Below are 21,755 nucleotides of genomic sequence, written 5' to 3'. Positions count from 1 at the left end.
CAATTTTTTTTGTTTTTGTTTAAAATATTCAATTTATTTATATATCATATTTTGTTAAAATAAATAAATATAAGGAAATTTCAAGAAAAAATATGGATTCTCAATAAATAAGAAAAATAAAATTTTCAAAAATTAATGGCGGATATCAAAATAGATAAAAATTTGGCGATTTTGGATTCGTAATTTACAAGATTATACATCCTTATACGTCACTTATTCTCACGGACCAGCCATGGTTCTATATATACATTATTATAAATAATTTGAAGATCATATACTCTGAACAACAATTATGAACACAACGAAGACATCATGATTATACTCAACAGGGTATACGTTTGCAGCGATGCCAATTGCATATTCTCTCTTATACTTTGGTATATGCCAGCTTTACAAAGTCTTTAAGAAAAATGTTTTTAAAAAATACGTTTTCGAGTTGTAAATTAATAATTTATATCTGTAGATATAGTTTTTCGATGACCGAATAAAAGTTTTAAAATATATCATGGGGAATACGAAATATAATTAAATATATTATGGAAAACGATTTTATATATTGTAAAAATAGAAATATCTTGATTTCTATAGCAAATATAGATTTTGTGCGAAAGCTGCAAGCGAGAATATAAAATATTTCCCAAAGTAACAAAGTAACGTGTAAACAGCAAAATATTTTTATAATATTAAAATGGAAGTGACACGTAACAATTTTAAATTTTTACACAATGGAAAAATTTTAACGAATCAGCATACACACGCACAATCTCATTCTCTTTCTTTAAAATAGTATCTTATCAATAAAAATTAGCCAGAGATCTCTAAACATGTTTCTAAAAACATTATAAAAATGTTTCTTTCGATATATCTCAGTCTCTATTGCCTTCAAAAATATCGTCTAAATATCGGTTTGCGCAATTTTAATATTTCTAATCAATTCTTAACAATATTCCAATAATGATAGGAATCGCTCTTTCCATATCTACCAAAATTATATTAATAAGAAATATCTGTGAAACGTTTTTTACGCGAAACAGCGCTCTGAAGTTCTTAAAATAAAAAATATTTAAGTCTAAAATTTATATATATTACAGGTTCTTTATAAATTCAACCTCCTTACAAAAGCCTAGGTTTTTTTTTATAAAACGTACTTATAAAAAAATTCCGCGCTTTAAATAGGTTGAGCTTTTTTGTACAAAAGATCGATTTTATAAAAAGTCTGTAACATATATAAACTTTAATTATGCAATTATACTGACAATCTTCTATAGATTTAGATTGGATTTGATTGCCCGATAAATATCTAAACGTCATCATAATTTTTCAGACGATTATTAAACATTTAAACTTTTGCGACGCTTTTAATTTTCATTATCTTATATCTTGGTTCCTCGAACTGAGAGAGGATATTGCAACCGAAAAGATAAAGTGATATAAAAAGATAACAAAATATTTTTTCGGTGGGAGATTTGAAAGTTATCTTAATCAAGGACGAGCATTTTTTAATCAAACATGCAAGCTAGGATTTGTATAAGGCAGTTTCCAATCCGAGCGCATGTTCTCTGCCCTTGACTAGCACATTCCTTTCTCCTGTTTTTTCGGTTATCCTGCCGTTCTTTTTTGCCCGGCCTCAACAAATTGCAGTCTTCGTCGCATTTATATGTGCCGATCCTGGGTGTATTAGACAACCTGGACGGATGAACAACAGCGGAACTCCGAAGCTGCAAATTTGTAAAAAAAATCGTATTAAGAATAAGTCAAATTAAAATAATATTTATACACGTCAACTTTTATTTATAGTTGATTAATTTAATTCTTTCAATCTGTTCCAAGAATATCTTCAAGAGAGATAAATCAATGCAAACAATGATCGTCCGATTAAACATACATATACTTACGTTATCATTCTTCGAGTTCTCGGGATGTCCGAGTATCTTGGAGACGATATGCACGCACTCTTCGTTCGTCAGAATGCCGCTCGCCATAGGACCACTGACGAATTCCCGATCGTTCATAAGGAGGTATCGCACGCTGAAGCAAATGTCGTCCGAGAGTACGAGCCTCTTGTTGACCGGAAGAGGTTCGATTCCTTGTCTTCTACATTCAGCCGCGGCCCACCTGTCCAACGCGGAAAACAGGATGCACTCGCTGCCGAGATTTAGAGTATCGCGATACGTTATTTCGGCGACTTCCTGGACGCTGAGTTCCTCGAAATGTTCTTGGTCCAGCACTGTCGCCGGATTCGAGTCGATCACAGACAGGCACTTGAGCAGAAGATCGGTGCACACAGCGGCTGTACAAAGGGTGAGCAAAAATATTAATTAAAATAAAATATCTGGAATATTAAATGAGACAGGCATAAACGAAGGAAATTAATCTTTCCTTTAGTTTCTGCCTTTTTTAGATTTCAGAAAAGACAGTTTAAATTATATATTAATTATGTATATAACTTTTTTTTTAATGATATAACTTTATTCGTGATTAAACGCAAATAATAATTGAATCGAATATTTATTTACAATTGTCCGACTGTGCCCGAAGAAAACTGAATTGCGCGTAATCACGAGAAGAAAAGCGACACATACCTATCGCACCGGCATCGTCTCCGGGCGATGCTGCGGTCGGTGAGTTTGGCGATCTATCGGAGCCGAAACTTTCTCCCTCTCTCAGATCGTTTGCATAGAGTCCCAGACCTTGATAAATCTCGAGTATCGTCGATGGTGTTAGATGATTCTCGAGATATATCACAGCGAGTTTCGCCAGTCCAGGACAAAGGTACTGATGAGCCGCGTCGAGCGTAGCCCTGGCTGTCGACACCGATATAAAATTGACGGGCTCGTCGTGAAGGTATCTGCACAACATTGAACATATTATTAGAAACAAAAGATTCAAAGAAGGAAATTACTTTAGCGAAAATAATTTATTCGACTATTGTAATAATATTATCGTAATATTTCGCATTTCGAGCGAAAAAACCAAAAAAATATCACATGCAAGATTCTTAAGATTCTCAAGATTATCTCGATTAACGCGACATTTCTAAACATTTACAATTAAAAAAATGCTTAGTTCAATAGTTTCAAATAAGACATTCATTACAATAAGTGTCATCGGGCACCTCTTAAATTAAATCAAGAGACAAATTTTTACCTGAGAAAATGATGAAACGCCCGCTTGTCAACGTGTTGCAACTGCAACAACGGGGGTGAATCTGTTGGTGGTGGTGCAAACGGACCTGTGAGCATCGCCCGAAACCATTCTGATCTTCTGGCTAATTGGTCTCGCTCGACACAATACGTCCACGAATCGCCAGGCAATCCGGCCTGTGTTTCAGAATGCATCAATCATTACGACAATGTCCCTTTATATGTTCAAATCGTGCATACAAATAACAATGTCTTCACATAATTTAAAGTTTACTTTGCTTTAGGCATTTTTTAATTGAAACTTAATTATATTTTACTAGACAAAATTTAATTGTTTCATTTTTAGAGATAAAGAAAATGATTAATTCTTTTTTCTTTCTTTTTCATCTTCTGATTAAAAAAAAAGATAATTAAAATAATCAACCTTATTTTACCAATTAATCAACCTTATAAATAAATAATCTCGAGAAAAGTTTCGCGTTAAATTTATATCATATCGAAAATTATAATTATTTAAACGAAAAAAATTTGCATTTATTATGCATTATAGATACATACCTCAAGCATCACAACGTTACAACGATCTGCGGCTTGCAAACCGTTCTCAGGCGCTTGAGGGGCTATAAGAGGAGCTCGAGACATGTCTACAGGAAGATCCTCGTGGGATGTCTTCGTAATCAATGGTGAGATCTGGATCTTGGAGTAAAATCTGCTTAGCAATCCTGTTTGGGACTTTTCGCGCCGCTTCTCAGACCGGATCCGAGTGCATCGAGAATCGCCGTCTACGAAAAAAAGGTAAGATTTGATTTAGACATCAATGGGCCATAGAAAATCTTACTATCGCGCACGCAAAAAACGTATAAAAAAAGTTGTTAATTAACAATTTTCATGAAATAAAACTATCTCGCGCTGGTATAAAATAACGCAACTTTCTACTAAATAAATTATTCTATTATGCTTGTCCTGCAACGTGTTGCATCGTCGCGCGCTTGCACCACATTGCGCATCTTCGGAAATATATCCATCATCGATAGCTTTATGTTCTCTTCCTGTTTTTTTTATAAAGATATTCTTGCTTACGAACTGTCCATGATTCATGAAATGTCGTTATCTCACGACGGTTCAATGGGTTCGATTTTTGCGCGTTTTATCGATCATTACCGTTTACCTTGCATCGACTGCTATGCCAATGTTACAAGGGATACAGTATCTAATTCACACATAGGTTTGGCAGTGTTTGCAGAAGATAGGACTTGTGTTGTAATTACTTATTGATTTTTAATGATAGAAATAGATAACACAATATGTAAGTGTTTCCGAGTAATATTTACGGAATTAAATAAATATTATTACAAGATATATATTGAATAAAAAGAAAGAGAAAACGATTCATATACGAGCGAAAGAAATGCTTGCAAGTGATTTTACAGAAGTCCTGCATCTATAGATATAGTATATTAAATATAGTATTCTTGTGCAATCTCTGCAACAAATAAGCTTATCACTTACACGAAAAAGGAATTCCTGGTATAAACTCTTATTCGTATGACTAAACTAGACTAGAAATACATAGATAGTATTACTCATAAAATTGATTTTTTTGCATTAAAAATGTAGTAAAAATAAGTGGTAAACATGAGATTTATCTCTTCAAGTGTAAGTACATTCGGATTATAAATGACATAAATAAAAAAAATAACAAAATATATTGCACTGACTATATTTCGAATTTAAATAATTTCAAAATTATGTATAGTGACAGTCTCTTGATATATATGTTGTATGTATCGTTGCATTCATACGTTGTATTAGCGAAACCAGCTGAACTTGTAAAGTTATCGAACCCAAACATTGATTTCAAAAGCAAACGCAGCTACTAACTTTTTACTTCTGCACTGTATATCGATGAAATTGATACTAATACTAAGACGATATACTAACACGAGTAAGATGCCGCTCTATTGACAAAACAGCGAGAAATGTTTGATAGCAACCGTTCCAGCTGGCTATAACTCTCTTTAAACTCTAAACTTTTATACTCCAATAAACTCTATACACAAGATACGCGTCTCTATTTTGTACTAACCGAATTAGATTCACAAATCTTTATTTTAAGTCTCATCGCCCGTTTTATTTTAAGTACACAAAATGGGATAAAGAGTGCAATTAAAAAAAATTGCCACTAATTATTTATCAGCAATAAATATGATTCATTTTGATTCGTTTAGTCTTCAATTTTGCACGCACGACTAAATTAATCTTAAAGCAAACTGCATTTAGAAAACTGTTATTATACTCTCGAAAATAATGCTAATAATTTTTTTACACATAAAAAAGAACTTTTCTTCATACGTAATCACTTCATAAAACCGAGAAAAATCGAAAAACATTTGTCGCATTCACTAGGAAACACTTTGTTCATTATCCATCGATATCGTTAATGAATAAGAAGACACATCGATTGGACAAGAAACTCGGGAAGGGCAGCCCTTTCGGAGCGAGAAATCTCGTTCGACTGACAGATCGAGCTGTCTTGTGTCTCCATCGGGAGTGACTCAGATCCTTTCAGAGGGATCGGTTAATACAAAATGCGCGTGTTTGGATTTCATCGGTCGCAAGTAATAATAGTTTATAAATGTATCGTCGAATGCGTGCGTGAGAGACCGTTTAAAAGGCGTCGGGGAATACTTGTGTGCGACAAGAGGGGCACCTTATCGATACCGCGAAGCTGCAGGAACCAAGCGACGGAAACGGAGTCTGTTTATTATGCTCCGAACTCGAGACGAGTGTCGAAGAATGCGTTATCGTTGGCGTTATATCGAACGATCGTTCATGCCTTGTTAGCGATAAATCTTAGTGCGATATGGAATCGACAAAAAGTGTTATTTTTCTCAGAATTTTTCGTACAATAGTTTGTTTCTTTCCCGAAAATTTTTCTTTTTATCGAAGATGCACGCTGACTACAAATTTTCTTACCGGAATTAAAATAATAAATCGAAAAAGCTTTGATATAAATTCAGATATAAAAAAGTGAGATAAAATTATTTTTAAATTCCTCTAGAATAAAATACAAAATAAGTATAGAGGAATAAAAATAATTTTGTTACACACTTAATATCTGTGTCGGACTCTTACTAGCCCCTTTTATGTCTGAAATTGTAATTCTAAATTATTCTAAAAATAAATTCTTTTTTTCACATTATTAATGTGGACGTGCATATTACAAGGTGTGAACGTCGTTGTTCGTCGACGCAAAAATGCAAGAACAAGCACGCTCTTTTACACTCCGTGGATTTCCGGTAGGTAGAACAATTCTGTCATTGCGAGGAACGCGGATACGCGCCGATCGAGGATATCGGAAGGTGTTAATCGTCGAACACCTGAACCACGTCGTGGGTCGAATGGATAATTGCCGCGTGCGCTAAACGATCGTAATCGGCTATGGTCTCTTTGACGACGTAAGATGCAGGAAGAGACACTAATGATATTCAGAACGTCCGTGAATGAATCTGTTTGAAAAGTCGAGATCTCATGTTCGTTACAACTTATGCGGTGCAAAAATACAAGACATTGTCACCAAAGTACTCGTTCGCGAAATAACGGTGGCTTTTAATATTATATGACTATGACATAAGCACCTTATTTCCATACGGAAAATTTTTCGTACGGAATAATTAAATATCGCTCGTATAATAAAATATAAAAAAAATGCAATAAAAATAAATACCTAATTGTATCGCAAAATTCTGAAGGAAAAAGGATCGATACACTTAAGTAAATTTCTGACGTCAAAAAACATGTGAACGAATGAAAATATAAATTATTATTCGCTCCATACATCATTTGTTGTTGCAAATGTTCTAAACTGAGGCAATAAAAAGTCATATTTCGCAGACCTACATTCGTGCATCACGCGTGTTACACTTCACTTCGTAATTTATGGCAAAGCGAGAGGATCAGTATTGTGCCCCATTATTAATCATCACGCCGCTGTGAGAATTTTAATTTACGCCTGTGTTTATGAGCCGAGGAGTGGCTCATTGAAACAGGCATCACGGATACTCGTAAATATCATTGATTGTGCGTGTAACTGCATTAAGTGTCGCGAGGAAAAATCATACGTTACATGTTTGATGTCATAAGTTATAAAGATAGAAAAATGGAGTTATTAAAAAACAGCGCTGTAAAATAGTTAATATATAAATAAAAGTCGATTTTTTCAACATATTATATACTGTATCTTCTATCTTAAATCATAACGTAACATATTGTATAACATGATAAGATTAACTTGAAGTATGAGCGAACATTATCTCGGAATAAATGTGTTATTTTTGTTTTAACATAAAATTTTTCGAATTATTTATTTAAACGTTGCAAGTTTCTGATGCTATGAAATATTTTTATATTTATATGTACGTTAATGAAATAAAAACTTAAATATAACGTTTATAATTTTTAATTAATTAACATTACATTTGTTAATATTATAAAAAAATATAGTTGATTTTTCAAACGCAAAATATTATCAAGCAACATGACTTTGTGCGACCTCGCCTTATACAAAACTTGCTTGCGAAATCCGCGGATGTTTAGTGAATCACGGTTTTGCTAAAATTAGAACTACGAAATTCCATACACAAGCGCTGTGAATGTCGAGGAATTCGGCGGGACAAAGAAAAGTATAATTTGGAAAATAATCTTTTCACTACCTATAGAGAGTAATAATTAAGAAATTCAAAGAAAAAAATGAATGAAACGCAATTGCATATTCGTGTATGATGCATGTGGGCCCCGTATTCTCTATACAAGATGTACTTGACGAAGTTTGTCTCGCAATGGACCGACTACGAAATAAGGGGAATTTAATAGAATTTAGCGCAACTGCAGTGGTTAATGCAAACTGACGGCTACGCAAGTAATTAAGTTGAACTAGTATCCGCTCGGCCTTTTAATCCAATTAATGCTTTCATTCTACGCACCCGCATTTCAGCAAGATGCATCGGCGCAATAAAGAAAAAAAAGTATGACTAAAAATTTCAAACGTTATTTTTAGACACTACTTATGTCGCACAATGTTTTGCGATTTAATTAATCTCTCGATATTGATTATTCCTTTTTATTTTTTATCAATCTCAAAGAATCAGGTGTCAAGACTCTAATAATATAAATATTTATTACTTTACTTAAAGTTTTGCCATGACAATGAATTATTATAGCGAAATTAAAATTTGAAACGAACCGTGAAGAGCCAAAGAAAAAAATGTTAATTACACTTTAGCGACAATATAATCGCTTATTGCAATTATATATAAGCGCGATCATCGGGGTTCGTCAATTGATTCAATCAGGCAGAAGATGTCGAAGATCTCTTTACTCGAGTTTGCCCGCATACATCATGTAATCGTTTCTTCTCGAACAAATGTAAAGTAATTGCTATTACCATCATCTCTTCAAAAATCATTTTTTATTATTTAATTAATATATTACGATATTACGAATATATTGATTAAATTCCTTTTCATCCAGTTTAGCGAATGCCATTTTAAAATCTTGAGAATCCCTTCTTTCAACTCCCTGTATATTTATATTACAACTGTCCTAACTTTTTAATCTGACTTTTCTTTGCCCTTTTCCATTCGATAAGGTCCGGTGATTTGGATAGTAAACGTATAACAGAGAAATGAGACGAGGAACGAGATATTAGAAGTATACTTTAGATGTGTGTGCACATAAAATTACGCTAAATGTTTGATCCGACTTTTTGTCTTCTTTCCTTCGTCAAGCTCTAATAATTTCAATAGTAAATGTAATCGGAATGCCATAGCGTGTGAAAATGAAAGAAACGAACGAACGAGCAAAAAACCGGTTAATTGAAACGGCAAATTAATTGAACATATTGCGTGACCAGGCCTTGAGATCCAATAATGACCTCTTCAATCGATTTTGCAAAAAGTTGGAATCGATTTTACCGCAATGTCTCAGCATTTCTCTTGATTTATATATAATGTCCCGAAAATAGAAAGGAAAACTTTAAATTTTAAAGAATTTGAAGTCGATCTTTTCTCTGTGAGAGAAATTCCATTAGGAAAAGTATACTTCTCTTAATTTTACTCTATACGCAATGAAAATAATTTCGATTTTTATTTAAATGCTCCTCCTCATCATTCCTCGAATGATCTCGTACAAATGACATCACACAGATAAACAAAGTTCATGATTTCTGGAATCAATTGTACGAGAGATCATTGACCACTTGCGAAAGACACCACAAAAGATTGTCGTTATCACGTCGTATCTCAAGAGGTCCGAGCCTCTTATCTACTGAATTAATTGCCTGATTTTACTAAAAAAAAAGAAAGAAAAAAAAGATTGGCCGGGAAGAATCGATCCTTTTATCATATCTTTTGTTGCAATCAACGATGGCCTAACTGATGCGATCGACATAAAATTTCCGTATTTAAATTACAGTATGATCTCCGCGTTGCGACCAAGTAGTTGAGCTGTAATCCCGAAGGTTCTCCAAGCTCGCGCAATTAAACGAACGCCGTTAAAGGCGACATTTACGAGCGTATACGCGCAAATAACGTACGTCTATTAATAATTCGATCTCGTGTCAACGATGTGCGCATCCAACGATCGTCGTTGCATCGCGGAGGGTGACGAGGACAGCAATGGTCGGGGACAATACAGAAACGTGCGAATTGAATCGCCACACGTGGCACAGCTGCAGCCCTCACAATGTGCGAATGTGCGAAAAAATGTGTGCCGCGCGGAAACCTTGACGCGATCATCTTGGCGAACGTAAATGTGGTGAACGTTGCTGCTGAATTCAGGAAGAGACATATCACGCCTGACATTCATGAATAATCGTGCGTGCGTCGGAGTTTTTAGCGACCGCAAGGTCTCCGCGATTGTGGCGGGTTTCCGCTAAGCGGATGAGAAATTGAATGTCAATATAGAGACGCACTCGTGAAGAGCTAGATAAAAGGTACATCTCGGATAATAATAATTCGAGAGTTGGCCACACTCGATGCTAGAAGCACCACGTATTTTGAATGACGAAATGCGAAAATATAGCTGAATTTTAATTTCTTTTACGTCAGAACGCCAAGAAGAAAATTCTGACTTTAGCATTCAAAAAAATATATAATTGTCAATTAATATTAAATTTGAAAAATTGCTTCACTGTATCAAAATTAAGATAAAAAATAAAATATCAGGTTTATATTATATATATTAAGAGGTACAAATAAATATTAATTTTTTATATAAAATTTAGATTTTTCTTTTTTGTTGCATGATTAAGAATTGTACCCAAACTAGCACTAACGAGTGGAAAAGAAGAAATGTTTATAAAATTGGAGATCTTTCAAGTGTCTCTTATTGATCTATCTAAATCTCTTCTAGATGGTGGCGCGAATTGTTTTTTAGCTCAGTTTTTCTTTAATTTCTTTCTATTGTGATGAAAGGACATTATTTAAAAATGACTTCGATTAAAAGTGACTGACTCGCCTCACCTGATACATAATTCACCCCGTTTTTCGTACTATTATTCATCAACAAAGGCGTTGTATCGCGATCGCTTTGCGGCGTGATGTATTTCTTGAAAAGAGTGAACACCTTTAGCTTCTTCATCATTTGCACTTTATATATAACTGATTGACACTCGCGCGATCCAAGTCGCGATCGATGATCCGCGCGTTATTACGCGCAACTTCTTCTCTCGACGAGGTCTCTCAAGAAAGACGGAATCGGCGAAACCATACCGGTCGAACGACGATCGACAAGTGAACCGATCGCGGAAAGAACATGTGACGTTACACGGGTTTGCCGTCTCGAAACCACTATATCCGCCCTCCTCGACTTTTTACACGGTGTTCGCGATTGATCGACCTGGACAAAAAAATCTTTGCTCCCTTTGATTCTAATTAACCGAACGATTCGAGGCGGAGTACGTTTCCAGTGTATCTGAGATAATGAAACCGCGTGAATCATTATCTCGCCGGCGTGTAACTCCTCTCCCACCCGCGAGAAGAAAAGCCGCGTTTGACCTAGAAAAACGTGCAACATCGAGTATGTAATTCTCCAAGAAACGACTTTATTGGCTTTTTTTTCCTTATCGTTCGAACGGGAAATGTGGCAACGGATGCGGTGAACAACGGAGAAGAAAAGGAAGAAAAGGGATAGAAAGTAAAGAAAAGCGGAAGAATGTGGAAGTGTGAGAGAGTGAGATGAAAATGCTATAGAATGGAAGAAAACCAAAGTGAACAGGATACGCTTCTGTATACGGAAAATTGTCGCGCGAATTTATCCGTGTGTGTAGCGATTAATTCGATATAAACGCGCGTATTACGCATCAATGACTGGTTTAATTATTTTAATAGCTATAGCGATTTGTATTACAACGGTGCAAAATAGTAATAGTTCGCAGTAATAGACCGCTTAATTTATTTATGTTATTCTTCTCATCATTCCGTGTTAAGTTATGAGTTTCGAACATAAGCATGTACACAATTGAAACATAAATTCTTTGCAAAAAAAATTATAAAAGTATATATTACAAAATTATTCAATCTACGCAATGAAAGCAATAATTTTATTGTTGCTTTCATTACGTAGATTGAATAAATGTTAAATGATTAAAGTTTCAATTTAATTCAGCGCAATTTAATTAACTTCCCCATGCAGTAATTTTATTAATTTCCTGTAGTTTTATTAAATTGTTCTCTGTAATGAAATAAAAGGTCCTTACATTTCAAAGGTTTCCACTCACAATCAGTTAATTGTCAACTGAGAAGAAGTTGAGATCGAAATTAGTTTCGCTATGGGGAAAACAATTTGTACAATTGTTTTACTCTTTGACTGTTTATATTGTTGAGAAACATTTGAATATTTAAGAACCGAATATTTATGTTGATTATGATTACAAAGTAAAATAAGGCCAGACAGTAATATAAATGTTAATTTACGAAGGAAAAATAAGGTTCTCTCTCTCTCTCTCTCTTTTCTCTTATTTTACGTAATAGTTTTACCAATGCTCGTGTTCGATAACCGATGAAAATTATCGCAGCTTTATCAGCAATGATAATTACGCGAGGTCACGAATAATTACCGGGCGCATCGAGAAACGACACACCCATTCTATCGATCGTTACTGACTGTAAAATAATATTTAATAAAACAATATAAAATTGCATTTTTTAACGCAAAATGATTGAAAGCTTTATATCTGTGACATATTACTGTTTATCGTTCATTTTATTTCATAACATTATTCTCTTCACATCAATTTTCCAATAATTAATAATGAGATGTAACATCAATATGTAAGAATCTTTGCAATCTTCTATCAGGCTTAAAACAAAATATTTCAAAGTTAGAAATATCCTAATAATCTAAACGTTTCAATAATCTAAAATAATCGCTATCAAATTTAATTCAACAAAATATAATTAATATAAAATAATATAATTTAGTAATTTAATGAATAAGTAGAATAAGTAGAAAATCAAAGAAAATCATCGATAAATCATCTGTTTTGTAATTTCTAAATAATCTTTAGTGAACTCATAATACAAGATACATGTTATCTAAATGACAATTATCAATACACAATATTTTAAGATATACTCCAGCAGCTGCGAAGATTAAAGCAAGATTTGATAATATTTGTAGTGTCAAATTATAGTATACGAAATGCTATTATTTGCTTTAGAATTTCGCAACGCGAGACCGCCGTGCCAATGTTTACATTTTGTCGAATGCATTAGGCAAAAGTGTTTTTTTTTATGCTGAATCATAAAGTAATCGGGATTTTATCGTATGTCATAGGTGCTGGATGAATCAAAGCGGCTCGTATGTCCCTCTCGTATGCACGCAACGCCCGGTGCATAAACTTATTACTCACGCACGTGCACGTGTCCGCAGAATACATTATTATGCATATAGGTGTAATATATACCCGCGAATTTAAATCGACTGACTATCAGGCACGACCGAGCTGATAGCCGCTCGATATTAAGTAAGACCATGGATGATAATTGTAAACTGCTATTATCATGAAAAAAAAAATATGTCCAAGATATGACAGATATTCGGTAAACTGTTGAATCTCATTTTCTTATCGGAAATATTTCAATCAAGCATTAATTTCATTAATTAGCGAATTCCATTCAATCGATATACATTCTTCTGCGAATCGGGGAGATATTGTAATCGAGAAAGAGATTAGGACGAACGGAAGTTCTTGTAAGATACACGCTTGTTCTTCTTCGCTTCACAAAACATGCGTGCTGAGATACAGATCGCGCCTTTACTGATAACGGGTGCCTGGCGTTTATGCGTTATCGGAATGCGATGAGACGGAAATTCGCGGGACGCCATTACAGATCGCTTCCAGGAAAGATTTACGTTCGTCGCTTCGTCGGGGATTCATTCATCTGTACGAGAGTATACGAGAGTACGCGACGTGACAGATAGAGAGAAGACAGAAGACATAGCTATACCTTCCGTCTGTATCGAGAACCGTATATAATTGCGATAATAGCGCATCGATACCTCGCGCCACTCAAAGTCGGACTCGTGACTCTGTTTCTGTCCGAGTCGATTTACCTCAAACATGTCGTTAGCGTTTTTTTTTTCTTTTCCCTTTCAACGCTCTTTCAAACGCCGAGGCTCGATACATTTTCATAATCTGACTCACACCTTTATAGCGAGAGATCGTGCGTGACGCTCTGAGAAAACACTATACACGATCTACACGCGTGTCTCGGGTTACTCGAGTCTGTTTTCTAGGACTTCTCGCGATTTCCGTGCTCGACATATCATTGCAAAACAATGAGCAGCATAGATATTTTCGGAAAAACGCGAAATAATTTAAAAATAACTTTTTAAATCCAACTTATAAAAAGTTTAATGAAATTGGAGCAAAAATTGAGATAGGTAAAGTTTTTGATTCGCAAATGAGACACGTGGATGCAAAAGTCTTAAAATGATAATTTTCATTTTTCTACGTGAGAAATAAATTTAAAAAACTATATATTATTAATAAGTATATTCAAAAAATTTATCTTTAAAATAATTAAATAGAATTAAAAATTTATTAATAAAATAGTTTAAGTAGGAAGAGATGTTTCATTTTTATTATTTTTTTTTTTTCAATTTAGTTATTTGACGGACAGAAACCCGTGAATTGTATGTTGCTTTTCGAGCCAGTTTATTCTCATTATTCTAATGGACAGTGACGTGTCTTTTTGGCTCGAAAGATTTTCACGTGAAATTTTTCGTCGCGTTGGGAGAAAAGTGCGCGTCAATTTTGCGAACGATTTCCTCTTTTCTCGAAAGATGGCCGCTCCGGAACGTCGCGTCGACGGCGTGATCAATACTCGCAACCCGTGTAATGTACAGTTTGGGACCAGGTATCTACATTCTCTGCCATTCGCCCTCACTTGGAGGAGGAAAAGAGGGTCTGTGCACCACCGCCGCACCGGTGCAAATCTACCCCCGCGATATTATCGGGAAGCTTGATAACGATTTTATCGTTTCCACGCGAGCATCGCGCAGGTCTTCGCCGAGTCGCCGTCGTTATTATTCGCGAAACAATTGTTTACGTTGTATTTATATGGCAAAATTTTGCATCGTCACTTCGAGAGATCTAAGTTCTTCGTAGAGTAATATTGAATTGAAGATTAAAATATTTTCGACGCAAGAATTCGTAATTTATTAAAATTCATATTTTATATTTAAGATATGGTCTATACTGCAAGTATGAACTTATGATTTTTGCATTTAATTCTTTAATGTTATGTGTCGATTCAATTCTCAAAAATTATATGCCTTTGCATGTTTAAAAAAAATATCTAGAATCTATTATAAAGAATTGCGTTTGTAGAGAAAATTTTTTATGAGGAAGGATTAAATTCAAATCTAACAAAATGTCAAGTTTCTAGAATTCGAAAAGCACTATTGATCGCACTTAATTCCTGAGAATACGAAATAATCGATATCTCACGGCTCTGACAACGGAAATATCGCATAATTTGCAATGCGATTTTCCGCGTAGCATCAACATTGAAATCGATAATATCGGTAAACTCGAGGGAATAAAGGAATGTCGCGAATCGAAAAAAAATGTTTTTAAGACCGCACATACGTCTTTATATATTAATAATCGATAATTCGATTAAAAGATTCTCATATTTTTTACTCAACGCTATTTTTAAATTTAAAATTGTTATTTACCTGCGTAGAAAAAATTTCTAAATTTCTATTGTTAAATTAATGATTTACTTATTTATAGTCATTTTTATTGATGTACAATCTATCATATTACTTTAATTTCTTCGTTAAATAAAGCCGAAATTTTAAATTTAGCAGAGAATTTTTTTCTGTCTTAATTTTTTTCTTCCTCCTCTAATCGCTTAGAATTAGTCTTCTCAACAATTTTTCTAATTTACTTGACGTTGACATTGTCGGCACGACAATGAAAATATGGCGAACAATTAACGTAGGCCTTAAGGATAATTATCTACGATTAAACAATCTGTGTTTCCTCAGTCGCCAGTCCGTGAAGATAATCGGCGCGAAAAACAAATGTTTATTCGCACGGCAGAAACGGGTTCTCGGTGCTGCCGCGTTTCATATGTACGCCGAAATTTATAATTTTTCCGCGGGCAGACAAACAACACACGGCATTTCTGGCTCGATAAATGTTGTCTTAATAGCGCCAAGCAAAGGAACACGCTCTACAAGTCAAAATCGTGACCGTAGAAATCGTTCCGACGAGGAACTCATGAAAATTGTTAGAAACGCGATAGCATTTTATGTATATTCAGTCCAAGTACTCATATATGCCTGTCACGACCTCCAAGCATAGCATTTACCTCAAAAATAATGCGTTTAGCTAGATAAAGAGTCTAATTTTAGAAGGGTGAAACTATCGATTGTGCAATAATACGAAATTTCTGTCGTTTTCAAATGTACTTGTTTTTTCACAAATTGCTTTTTAATATTAATTAATTTTAAAATATCTTAGTAACACTTAAAAAGAAAATCTGCATACTAATATGAGCAATGATCTGTCGCAGAGATCTTTTGCATATAATTTGTATAAATTTGAGCGATTACCTTTTATTTTTTGTAAAACTACTGCTGGTTCCAAGTGCAATCCTTCCTCAAACTTGTATCGATCGCGTTCATTGAAAAATATATCAAAATTTATTTGCTAATCGAGTAAACAACTCTGACGAAGAAACTGCACTTCTTCAGTGAACATTCACACATTCAAATTTCACTCACAAAAACGAACAACTCTCTACTTTAAAGCTTCTTTCTGATATTCTTCACTATATAAAAGACGCTTCATCTATCTCAAGTAACTGGATGCTGATAATTTTTAAAAAAACGCGCCGAAAAAAGTAGTGTACGCACCACTGTGTGAGAGACAGAATCACAAATCTCTTCCGGAGTATCTGTATCTCTACCTTCGTCTTCGGTCTCGCGGTCGCTCGACTTTGTCAGAGAGCGAGACGAGTTTTTAAAGACGCGTTTCCGCACCCGAGAAGCGGCTCGATGCGCTTTGGCCGATGACCGGCCCTGCAATGAACATACATATAATTCGCACGAAGGAACCGATGCCCCAGGCGTATCACCGGCTATACATAGCGCGGCTCGCGCGACGCGCAGACGCCTGGTATCCCGACGTTTTTACGTACACTACGGCGAGATAAAAAAAATATTAACCCCCCCCCCTTCCCTCTCTGTGTCTCTGACTTCCTGACGCGGGCGCGAGAAATGTTTAAAAAAATCCTATCTTATAGAATGTCGACGCACTCGATGATTCGAGTCAAATCCGAGTTAAGTTAACCATCCGTGTGGAGAAGAAAGAACAGACTCTTCTATTCAAATGCCCGTGACCTAGATAAATAAGGCGGACTCACGAAAATAGCTGAGTTCAACTTTCCGAAATAAAGTATGACCCGACTGACCTGCCTAATAAATATTGTACCTCGAAGTTTCTAAATAATAATTAGATACTGTAGCCTCTATATTAGCTATACTATCGTTTTTCCTTGTGTATATATTATAAAAAAAAAATCAGATAATTGAAGAATATTTCGCATAAAATATGTATATAATTTTTTTGACTTAATTGAAATGTATTATTTTGGAATAAAAAATTCCTCGCGAAATAAAACAATCAAGTGAAAATGAAGTAAACAGGCAGATATGTAAAAGGATGAAGTTTAAATAAATGATATATATAAGCATTATCTTGTTTTGCTTTCTAATTCTTTCAAGGTACATTGACACGAATTATAATATTGGCGCGAGGTTGAAGGCCACTCAATTCAACGCAAATTCGCACACCATTTTCGGTTGAACAATTGATTCAAAAGACCGCCAGTGAATCTAATAATTTGCAACATTCGCGTTTTAGATCACGTCGCTATAGATAACAGTATATGGTATTGCATATAAAAAGTGTTCAATAATAACGTTTGTTAGACATATTTTCTCGTTGAGAATTATTAAAATTACTTTGCGAGTTAATTAACAAGCTTCTTTTTAAACTTCATAATTGAGATGACTCATTCGTCGCTGCATTTTAAGATTCTAGGCTGATTTCAATAAAACGGATATCGTTACATCGTTACATAATTCCACTCGGCTTCTCAAAATGAACTTATACTGTACTCAGAGGCATATCCGCTATGTATGTGATAGATAAAGAAATATACGATCCAATCCGAGAAGCAATATAAGAGGAGGTTAAGGGACACATAGCTTCCTGAGAAGAAACTGATAAAGAAATACATTATCTGCCTAACAACTTGTCATGATTCATCCCGCGAGGCATGCATATACATTGATTATATATTTTAATAAACAGTCTAGAAAAATATCAATAACAAAATTTAATATCCCAAAATATAATAAATAATTTAATATCCCAAAATTTAATAAATAACATTAATATATTATTCAATTTATTTCAAACAATTTATAAATGTCAATTAAAAATACGCATAACATATAATGAAAAGAAATAAAAATAGAAAAAAAAAATAATTAATCTTATTGCACAATATTCATATATTTCTAATGCAATGTGTTTTAAAAATACTTGAGTTTTCGAAGGACAATATAAATTTCTCTTATTTTTATATAAAATTAAAAATAATTTTTTGAAAATGTTTTTTTAATTTTCTCAATATATTATATATTTTTAAAAAGTTCTATTTTATATATATACATATATGTAGGTATATTTTTTATAAATGTATTAAATTGTAGTTAATTTTTCTTTGGCAAATGTTCGAAAACACGTGATCAAATATTGCGAAAAATGAATGAAAATTATATCAATAAATGAAAACTTAAGTTGTTTCCCGCCCACTTTTTTCGTCGACTGAATCAAAAATATATTGTCAAATCTACTGTCGCCTGTCGACCGGGATAATATCGATTCGACAACACGCAAGCGTACATACAGCCCTAATGAAATTAGGTCAAACTACGTTATCCGGTTATAAACTATGAGAGTCGATAGTCGCTGAAAATATGGATCGCGAAAGTAGGTCGCTATGGGAAAACTTCGAGCTTTATAGAATCTTTAATCGAGGAATGTTTAAGAATCTCTGCAATTTAAGGGCTTGAATATTAAAATCGATTTAACCGAGAATATAGTCTCCGGGAAAAAAATATAAAAATGTGTACTATCGAAATATACATACACTTGTCAAAATGTTACAGCTAATAATCAGCCGTTGTCCAAAAACTGTATATATCGCGAATAAGTCCGCCGAAGTATCAAGCGTGTCAAAGCGACAAGTAGTAAGAGCCCGGCTTAGTCAGACACGGCGAGAGATTTCGTCTCGCTGCGACTGTCGACGCTCCTTATCTTACTTATTTCTTGCACGCGTACGCATCGATTCGTGTTACGTCAACAAAGATGCTTGTACGTGACCCGATCCCCTCTCATTCGTCAACCTACAGATCATGTTTCATACTAAATTCTGTTAGTGTTTTTTAAATTGTTATAAAATTTATAAACCAGAAACGAATGCGCATGCAGACACGTTAATCCGCGAGTTATCAAAGGGTAAATATACGATTTAGAAAAATTAAAATGTGAGAACGATAAATAATATTTACATAATGTATTTTGATTTTATAACAATTTTATTATCTATTTTATTATCTATTTTATTATCTATTGATTTAGAATTTAGAGAGAAAGGAAAAGAACCTTTTGTTTCTTGCAAAAGGTATTTATTTGTTTACTTGTTTATTTATTTAGAGAAAAAAAGGGAGAGAGAGAAGCACAATAAATTATTTCTTTCGATAATTTTTTGAAGGAAAAATCTACTCTTGATTTATCAGCGCATCTGTCATTAAAATTAAACTATCAGCGCAAATTTTAAAATATTCTGTACATCTATCTATAATCATCAGTATAATTTAAATTCTATATGTAAATATACACATATAAATATACATGTATATTTATTAAAATTGATCTCAATTATCAAACTCGAATTTTTGCTTTTTAGATGGATGATTTACCAACGATGATGTCGGGTACAAAAACATAAAACACGTGTCATTATATAGGGCTACTGTACACGTTCGCGAGGCAAATGCGAAATGATTCGAGACTGAACTTAATGACGCGCTAGAATCTCTCGCGCGTAATTGAGATGAATCGTGCTTGGTTCGACGTCTTGATTAAATGCAGCAGACATTCAATTAGTCTGGATCTTGATTATTAAATCTACTAAATTATTTCGATTCCTTAACATAATTTTTTTTAACTCTGCGAAATATGTAATCCAAAGCACACGAAATTCGATAATTACAGCTTATAAATAATTTATTGCCGGAAATAATCTAACACGTATTTAATTATATTTAAATAGAAGCAAAAATAGAATAAAGATGAACATGAGAATGTTTTTTGTTATATATTTAATAGTAATTAATTGTATTTTAAAATTTAACGAGAGATTGTTATAAATTTATTTAAACTCACTTCCATATCGCCATTATTTTGCAATCTCTCATATTGATCATTATTGCCAATCGTCTCTATATATGATTAAACATATTTTGATTTCTAAATATCAAACAAACTTTTTTAATAAATTACTCAATGAAATCATGACGTAGCTGAAATAGACTATGCAGCTAAAAGTCGAGGCTATACTGATTAAAGATTATGCGGTGGCAGCCGCAAACGGGCCAAAGCTAAGAAAGTACTTTTTTTCTCATCAGTGTACGAGTCCTTCGTGGATAAAATATGTGTATATATTCTTTAGCTTCGGCAAAAACGCTGATAAATTAATCGAGAAAGAAACAAATTCCTTACCTGGATCAGGGACGACCTTTCATTTTATGCAGTCACCTTATATCGCGTGTTTCTAATTCGCAGACGGATGATTAACGTTGATAATAAACCATAGTGTAGAGTACGACGTAAGACATTCATCCTTATTTTGCGCTCTTCCTATAAAAGATAAATAATTTTTATTATTTATTATATAAATTTTAATTAAATAATTAAATAAATTAAATTAAATTAATAAAATTTTAAGAAGAGAAAATTGTTTCATAATACATTTATTTATTTTTAAATTGCCAAAAGTATTTAACAACTTGATAAAAATAAAACAAAAGCTTTTTAGAGGTGCATTATTTTTTATCGCTAGATAACAAAATGATTAAAAAAAAAAAAAAAAAAAAAAAAAAAAAAAAAAAAAAAAAAAAACTCGCCCAACGTGGGGCTCGAACCCACGACCCTGAGATTAAGAGTCTCATGCTCTACCGACTGAGCTAGCCGGGCTTGATGAATACTCGTTTCTGGGAAAGTCTTTTGAACTTAGAATAAATTAATTAAGTATTAATTATAAATATTATTGGGAAAAATTTTCGTTTATCATATCAAGTTCGTTTTAAACGATCTATAATGTTCGATAAAACTATAGAACTTTATATATATAATAGATATTTCATTTTTTTCAAATATATGTATATCTTCCGATACGATACGTACAAAATTGAATTCTGTTGCGCGAATTTTGTTGCAAATTATATATTTTGTCAAAAACGGCCTTAATATATCATCAGCCATATATATCTTATATATAATACGATTATCATATCTTAATACGAAAATCTGCAGAGAAACATCACACAATATAACAATACATATGTCTCCTACCGGCGTCAATTTTTTTGTACACTGTTTACGTTTACATACACGATCGAGAGCATCAAAATTCCTGAGATATATTACTAACTTACTCGATATTCCAATAGAAAGGAAGTTTGCTTGAATTTCCTCGGTTTATCTCCGTGCAGGTTCCGTCTTGGAATCGAGAAAAATAGAAGGCGCTAAATAACTTTCGATCCTATTTTTTTACGTTTACGCATAACGAACGAATTGAATCTGCAGCCTTTTGAAGTTGGTCGCGAATTATGCACGATTCCGCGACTATGCGACACCTGACGGCGACTGCGCGAGATACGATCGGTAAAGTCGATTCGTAACATATGTCGCCGATCGCCGATAGATGGCGCAGATGTCGCGCGCGGAAGCGCGAGGAACCG

General features: G+C 33.8%; 1 protein-coding gene and 1 non-coding gene across 6 annotated transcripts; both read right to left on the bottom strand.

Annotated features, from left to right (window-relative positions):
• Positions 1-3: 3 nt before the first annotated feature.
• On the bottom strand, positions 4-21,611 carry Axed (BTB/POZ domain-containing protein axundead). 5 transcript variants are annotated; one of them, XM_083048700.1, is made up of 7 exons: positions 21,450-21,611; positions 20,515-20,652; positions 3,702-3,925; positions 3,148-3,320; positions 2,583-2,848; positions 1,896-2,290; positions 4-1,718 (listed from the first exon to the last, which is right to left on the bottom strand). In XM_083048700.1, the coding sequence occupies exons 3-7, from the start codon at positions 3,783-3,785 to the stop codon at positions 1,500-1,502; spliced, it is 1,137 nt and encodes a 378-aa protein (XP_082904826.1). In that variant the 5' UTR covers positions 3,786-3,925; positions 20,515-20,652; positions 21,450-21,611; the 3' UTR covers positions 4-1,499. The 5 variants fall into 5 exon arrangements, with proteins under 5 accessions (XP_082904826.1, XP_082904825.1, XP_082904824.1 ...); XM_083048699.1 differs by lacking the exons at positions 20,515-20,652; positions 21,450-21,611 and adding an exon at positions 16,575-16,715; XM_083048698.1 differs by lacking the exons at positions 20,515-20,652; positions 21,450-21,611 and adding an exon at positions 16,272-16,709.
• Trnak-cuu (transfer RNA lysine (anticodon CUU)) lies at positions 20,916-20,988 on the bottom strand. Its single transcript has one exon. It is a non-coding gene; the product is annotated as a tRNA-Lys (tRNA).
• Positions 21,612-21,755: the final 144 nt, after the last annotated feature.

This window comes from Prenolepis imparis, unplaced genomic scaffold (genome assembly GCF_030444845.1).
Source record: "Prenolepis imparis isolate NDT839.2.m4 unplaced genomic scaffold, iyPreImpa1.0 SCAF_10, whole genome shotgun sequence".
Taxonomy (NCBI): domain Eukaryota; kingdom Metazoa; phylum Arthropoda; class Insecta; order Hymenoptera; family Formicidae; genus Prenolepis; species Prenolepis imparis.
The sequence above is the reverse complement of the archived record's forward strand: the minus strand, read 5'-3'. Positions and strand labels throughout refer to the sequence as shown.